The 6,976-nt window shown below is 45.7% G+C and overlaps 1 protein-coding gene across 1 annotated transcript; it reads right to left on the reverse strand.

The window, feature by feature from the left end:
• Window positions 1-658: 658 nt before the first annotated feature.
• Window positions 659-6,542, reverse strand: LOC100381942 (uncharacterized). Its single transcript, NM_001361560.1, has 6 exons — window positions 4,682-6,542; window positions 4,064-4,283; window positions 3,255-3,800; window positions 2,528-3,170; window positions 2,101-2,161; window positions 659-930 (listed from the first exon to the last, which is right to left on the reverse strand). Exons 1-6 carry the CDS (start codon window positions 6,335-6,337, stop codon window positions 838-840), a joined length of 3,219 nt encoding a protein of 1,072 aa, NP_001348489.1. The 5' UTR covers window positions 6,338-6,542; the 3' UTR covers window positions 659-837.
• Between the last annotated feature and the right edge of the window lie 434 nt (window positions 6,543-6,976).

The raw sequence follows: 6,976 nt of genomic DNA on the forward strand, positions 1-6,976 counted from the left end.
AGGAATGTTGGAGGATTAGAATCATATAGGAAATTTTCCTATGTAGTCCTTTGAAACAAAAGATTGAGTTTCTACAAATTCTATAAAATTCCTATGGAATGGCTTATTGTAGTGAGATTTTGGAGGATTTCTAACAAGAAATCCAACCTCTTGAAAACTTTCTTTTGTATCTATCTCTATCCTCTAATTCTTATCTTCTTCCTACATTGCATCCAAACGCTCTATTTAAAAGCTTTCATATATTTTAAATTCTTGTAGAAATATGATTGTCATGCAACTTCATTTCTACTTTTCCTATTTCTATATTTTACCAATCCTGCATTTCGAATGGGGTCTTAGGCAAAAGAAACCTTGCCAATGATATATTACAGACCAAAATTTCATAAAAAATATCGCATGACGGATCAACGTTAGGCCTCGGAGATCTACTGTTATAGTAGTATATGATTATTATTAAGCCCAACAAAAACCATACCATATGACGTAATTCGCCCTATGCCGAAGAAATACAGTGGTGCCTTGGAAAGCTTTCTGGTGCTCGCAGCCGCAAGCCTCACATGCCCTATTTTTATCAATATGACAACAGAGGATCAATATAAGGCCTTGGCATGGCTTCAGAAGTTCAGATTAACGAATTATGGAGCAAGAGCAACTATTTCTGGTGTTTCAATAGAAAGAATGGGGATATGTGTTTATCTCTCTCCTACATGTTACACAATGTGCTACAGAATGACACCTCTAGGTCGCTGCTACAACTACAGAGAATAAATTATGGATTATGGGTGCCCTGCTAAGTTAGCTACATGTAAAATCTGGGGCGATTGACCCCCTAATGCTTCATCTTGGAGATCTCACTGAAATACACCTTCCGCACAAGGCGAGCCTTGATAAAGCTCGTGATCTTCGTGTCCTGATCTTCAGTGCAGACAGCTGCAGAGGAAATGATTGTGCCGGTCAACAAGAGTGGAAAATGTCAGCAGAAACACAAGAACAGAAAATTATATGGTGCGCAAGTAGGCCGACACCCTCTTTAACCAGGTGTGTTTGGTTCAGTTTTCTGAACCAATTCGCTGCCAAAAATCTAAAATCTCACCCAAACGGTACAACACCAGAATAGATTTTTAAAAATCTATAGATTTCTCTAGTTCAATTCAAAATCACTATCTACCCCAAATTTTCCAGATTACATTATTCATGTTACAGCTATCATACTCTTGTAGAATCTACCATTGATAGTTGTTTTAATCAAATATATTTTAACTTTCTCACAACCCTCAGCTCGAAGCAGATTTTTCACAGCTCACAGTTGGATTCATATTTTCATAAATCTATAGTTGTGAACCAAACAGACCCTAAAACATCATGTTGTAATGTTCTAAAAAATCATCACAAAAAAATATGTATGCAACACACCTAAGTGCAACAGCAATAATTCAGTTTGAAATTCATCTCCGATGTTGATATTAAAAAAGCAGAAGTATCGCTGTCAGCACATGATGAACAGTGCCAGGTTGGCTGCTTGTCTATTTTGTTTCTGGACATCTACGATGAATTTAAACTGAATTGTTGCAGCTATATTTAATTTTATGTGTACTGCATAGACTATCTTTATGATATTTTTGAAACACTGCAATATGGTATTTTAGCTAACGATGATGCCAGCATCCCTGGGCGCTAAAAAATAAAAACTGCACTCCACGAGAAAAACATGTTGACAATGTTTACAAATAATCCATAACATACAACGTTTGCAGTCTAACTAAAAAATACACACCTACTTACAGTTACTGCAGTTTCATGAAAACATAATCTTGACTATTTGGTTCAGTTTTTTCATATGTATCAGAACATTGTTAATAGACAATATACATGAACAATGGATACAATAATACTATTCAAGAATAGTTAGTGCAGAAGAGACCAGCCAACAAGTATCAAACTACCACGCTTTTTTTGCCATATACTATATTCACAGTAACCTTCATTTTATTATCATGTCACATGATTAAGAAACGATAAATGACACAAAGTTACTGGTCCTTTAAGGAGAGTAAAAGAATGAGAAGGTATTTGGCCTGAGGTTGGCTACAAAATCATTACCTTCCGTCTAGAGGTGCTTGAAGCTTTCCAACAAAGCAAACTGGATCTAGGCTCCAATCTCCTGCAAACAGATCAACATTCAAAAAAGTCGTCAGAAGTCATCTTCTGATGATTGAAAACTACGATGCTTCACCTACATAATTTGGGTGCAGAATAGTAGTACTTGATAGTATTCCACATGCAATGGATATGTTTGCACATACAATGGCTCGTGTGACATTATTCCACATAACATGAATCGAAGTTAGGCCTCACTGGTCTAATACTTATGACTGACTGTGATACTGTTTGTGCCCATTTTCATTTGCAAACTTGCAGTACACCACACTGATTGCGAGTATGTACTAGATACCAACCACAAGTGCAGTGGATGGATATCTATACCTAGAAATAGCATAAGAGAGTTGAAAAAAACATGAAAACTTACAAATTATCTTGCTCTAGCTTTTCTGCAATTGATACAGCTTTGTGTCTAGACCAGCCACCTTGTTGGGAACAAGATTCCGCCTGGTTAATAACATTAGCAAGAGATACCTTGCCTCTCACAATGTTCTTTTGCCGACCATCTCCATTATTCACAATTTTTCCTCCCTGAGAAATTTCTTGATTCTGTGATGACAAACCTTCTCCCGAGACAGCCTCTTGTCTTCTGTTTGCCATAACAATGCCACTATCTTGTTCAGCACGCCAATCCATTTGAGATCCAACTTCAATAATTTCACCTTCAGTCAATATATGTGGATCAGATTGCATCCAGCGTGTCTGATTTGAGCTACCAAGTTGGACCACACTATCTTTCTGAAGCCTCCTAATTAAGTTCTCGCCCCCCGAAGAAACTGAACTATGTTTAGTAAAAGACCTCCTTAATACCAGATTTGAGGAGCCATCCTCAGGGTAGGCAGAAATAACTGGAGCATGGCCTGCTGCCAGATCATCCTTAGATTCATATCGAATTTCAAGTATTATGGTAGAAGAAAGAACAGATTCAAATGCCTGCAGAATTTGGCCCCTATACTTCTCAGCTTTAGATTTATTTACTCGAGAGTTGAATATTAATTGTACAGTTGGAGCTGCATGACGAAATGAAAGCAAATGTCAGAAGACATCTTGAAATGTTAGTCATAGAGGGTGAACTTTTTTTCAATAAGTCTTACCTGTGCCTAGGCTGACGGATATCAGTCGACCCTCTCTGGCTAACAATCTTCTTAATGAGTCTGACTGAACATTCTCTAGCACAGCCTGCCAAATCATTTCACTGTCAGTTTTGCCATACCTAGATCCTTCATTCACTCTTGTAGCACCGGTTGGCAACACATGGCTGTCTGGGGTATGTTCCCCAGGTCTCCTTCCAACATGGTAATTGTTTGCCATGTTGTTGCTGGAACCAGACACTGGATTAGCATCTCTATGGTATTGATTTCCAAGGTCAGATGCTCTTGCCAAGCTACGGGCACCAGCATATATATCACTATGATCCATAACAGAGTTCCTTGCTATGTCTCCCTCGGGGCAGGTAAACAGACCTTGAATAAGACTTGTGCTCGGGGATGAACTCGGTAATACGTATTGTTTATCAGGTGCAAGCTGAAGAAGAGCAGCTGTAAGCCATGTCATCTTGTCATTAGAGACCCTCAACTGTTTTTCAGCTTCAGAGAGTGTTTTCAAGGCTTGGCGCAGCTTTTCCATATCATCCTTTGATACTGAAATCAGAAAACATTTTTTCACAAAGATGTGGGGGATACAAAAGCTGATTGTAAGAACTAAGAAAGGAGACACTTTACGGACACAACTAGTGGAGCAGTGTTACTGACACTGTATTTCATTCTTGTTGCAAAGAATAGATATAACTACATAAGTATGATTAATAGGCAAATATGGGAAATATATTCTTAAACAACCCATTAGCAGTACTATAAAAGTTTGTAGTGTGAATTTGTTGATAAGCAATGGCAATGCTGCTTACAGGTTGGACGTTTGAAGAATTTCCTCCGAACTCTTTCTCGTGTTAATGTATAGGTGCCAGCAAGGATGTCAGTGATTATTGTAGCAAGTTGAGACATCAGGGCCAGTGGCTCAACACCTGTTTCTGTGATATCTCGCAAGGTTTTCACTGTGTTCACTGTATCAGCAGATAGTGCTAAATCAAGCAAATCAACCAATTTATCATCAGAAACCAAGCCAACCTGTCAAGAAGGAAACAATGTATTGCTTGGTGCTGTCAGGTAAACTTCAAATGAAGAATTCAAGATTGGATTATAATGTTTCCTGTTGTGACTCTGGTTTTTCTTCTATACAGGTTAGAACCCTTTATATAATCTTAAATGCATTCCTAGCAGTTATTCTGAAAAGTGAAGAAAGACAGTTTGTTTCACTAAATGAATGTCAAAATAGTCACGCACTCAAGCATGTGGAATGTGGGCCAATACCTCAAGTACGTTCAAAAACTATATACCCCTAATTAAAGATTATTGACTATTTAGTGATTTAAAGTTCTTCCATGATATAAATGTTTAGCAATGAAGCAAAAAAAGAATTTCAGGGAACAAAGAAGTATTTTTGCGACTGTTGTAGGATAGCTTACAAGTTCTTGAACAAGGGACATCGAAATTGTCTGCCCAAGCAGACTGAGTTGATCCAGAGTCATCTCGGCATCCCTCAGTGACCCGTCTGACCGGGAAGCAATAAGTTTCAAGGCATCTCTATCAACATCCAGGCCTTCGCTGGTAGAAATCCACTGCAAAGTGCTGATAATGTCGCACTCCTTCAGTTTGGGGAAAAAGAACTTTTGGCACCTCGACACGATTATATGAGGGAGATCAAGATTAGGGCTGATGAGAATAAAAACCACACGCCTAGGTGCACGTTCGACGACCTTGGATATGACACTCCATGTATCAGGCGGCAATGTGTTGCAGTCATCAATTATAAACACCCTGTGCTGGGATTTCACCGGCGAGAGCATCACATTGTCAAGGATATCCACAATGCCATCCAGATCTATATTACCAACCGGTCCAATCTCCAGCAAGCTCCTGCTCTTGCCCAGATTGTGTGCAATACAAGAGGCACATGAATCACAGGGCCTCGGGTGCTCCGGGGAATGGCAATTCAAAGCCTTTGCGAACACCCTGGCGCACGAGGTCTTGCCCGTGCCATGTGGCCCATAGAAGACATACACCAGTCCGATCTTCTTCTTCAGAATGGCATTGGACAGCGCCTGCACCACCAAGCTCTGGCCGACGACGTCTTTGAAAGTCCTTGGAGCATACTTCTGCGTAAAGCTCCGGTGTCGGGCACGGTGCGAGCCCCGCGACTTCTGCCCAGACCGTGCCTCGGACGCGAGGTCGGAGTCCAGCTCGCTGCTCTTGGAGAAAATCCCGAGCTCCCCGGAGAAGCTGCTGGAAATGCCACCGACGGCGTTGCGCACGCCGTCGACAAGCAGAGGCAGAGAGTCGGAGTCTGAACTGCTCGAGGACGTCAGCCTCGCGGTGACCGGGAAATGCGGGTGCGAGCGTGACCCGTTGACGTGGCCGCACGAGGCGGCGGAGGTGGCGGGTTCGGACCTCCGCGCCGCCGACGTCGACTTGGGGTCGGACAGGCCGCACGAGAGGCTCCGGCCGGCCATGTCGAGGATGGACTTGCCGCGGTGGTGGATGCGCGACCAGTTCCACGGGATGCCGCACACGTTGTGCGACTCGTGCGACACCTGCTGCTGCTGCTGCATCAGCTCGACACCGCCGTCGGCTCCGCCGGTGCCGCCGAAGAGGTACCTGTTGCCGCAGACGGCCTCCTGGGAGCTGGAGTTGACGGAGACGCGGGGGGCGGCAGCGGGCTGGGCGACGCGACGGGTAGCGCTTCGCCTGAACCGGCGCCGGGGCCGGCGGCCGGGCTTGGGGTGCGGGTTCTCCGTGAGCTGGTCGAGGAGCGTCTTGATCGCGCCGGCGCGGGAGTGGTCGGCGTCGTCCGGGTCGGCGGCGACCCGGTTGTTGGAAGCGGAGTCGTCGACGGAGCGGCGGGTGGATGGGTCCCGCAGCGAGCGCGAGCGCTGCAGGGCCAGGAGGTCCCGCATCAGCGCGGCCGACGCCGACGCCGAGGACCCCGTGGGGCTGCGCCTCCGCCCGGACGCGCCGTGGGCGTGGGCGTGGGCGTGGTGGTGGCGCAGGTGGATGCAGTTGGTCAGGTGCGCGTGGCCGCGGAGGTGGTCCCCGCCACCGCCGCCGCTCGCTGGCGCCGGCATTGCGCTGGTTCAACCTCTCCGGCTAGGCCATCTTGGTTGGGGACCCGTGTCGGGCAATCGTTTCGCGACAGGCCAAGGGGGGTGGAGAGGAGGCCGAGATGGGGGCGGGGGGAGTGGAGAACTGGAGAGTGGAGTGGAGCCGTGGTGAAGGTGTGGGGGAAGGACGGAAGGTGGAGGTGGGCGCGGCATCCCACCCTCGGGCCGGGTGCGGACTGGCTGTGCATGACAGGCGGCGACGTCGCGTCCGCGGCGTAGGCGTTCAGGGACAGCACGTCTGCTCCGGCCCGTTTGCCCGCTGGTCTGGTGTTGGCACTTGGCAGGGCTCGGCCAGATTTCCTGCTTTCTCTTCTGAAAGCTGGAATGCTGGATGCATTCTGCATTTCTGCTTGCAAGTGTGCTGCTACTAGCGCTCAAACTCACAAGTGGCAACTTCCTGGCACGCTTCCGAGTATGAGTGGAATGTGGGCGCGATGAGTGGTGGTGCATTTAGCTACTGCCTGTTCGTCCATCCTGATCCGTGCATGCACAACCGAATCGATGCGGTTCCAAAAAGGAACGGTGTCCTGCGGGCATGCCATTATTTAATATATGATCCTATATTTCCAAAGTTCGCCTCGTGCAGCACTTGTTTAATTTAAT

This window comes from Zea mays, chromosome 6 (genome assembly GCF_902167145.1).
Source record: "Zea mays cultivar B73 chromosome 6, Zm-B73-REFERENCE-NAM-5.0, whole genome shotgun sequence".
In the NCBI taxonomy this organism is placed as follows: domain Eukaryota; kingdom Viridiplantae; phylum Streptophyta; class Magnoliopsida; order Poales; family Poaceae; genus Zea; species Zea mays.

Excerpts from the sequence above, each read along its gene's own strand:
- LOC100381942 (NM_001361560.1), bottom strand. The coding sequence starts at position 6,337 with ATGCCGGCGCCAGCGAGCGGCGGCGGTGGCGGGGACCACCTCCGCGGC. Across the intron at positions 4,284-4,681 it reads TGTCCCTTGTTCAAGAACTT|GTTGGCTTGGTTTCTGATGA; the intron begins GTAAGCTATCCT and ends CCTTCTTGACAG. Across the intron at positions 3,801-4,063 it reads ATTCTTCAAACGTCCAACCT|TATCAAAGGATGATATGGAA; the intron begins GTAAGCAGCATT and ends TTCTGATTTCAG.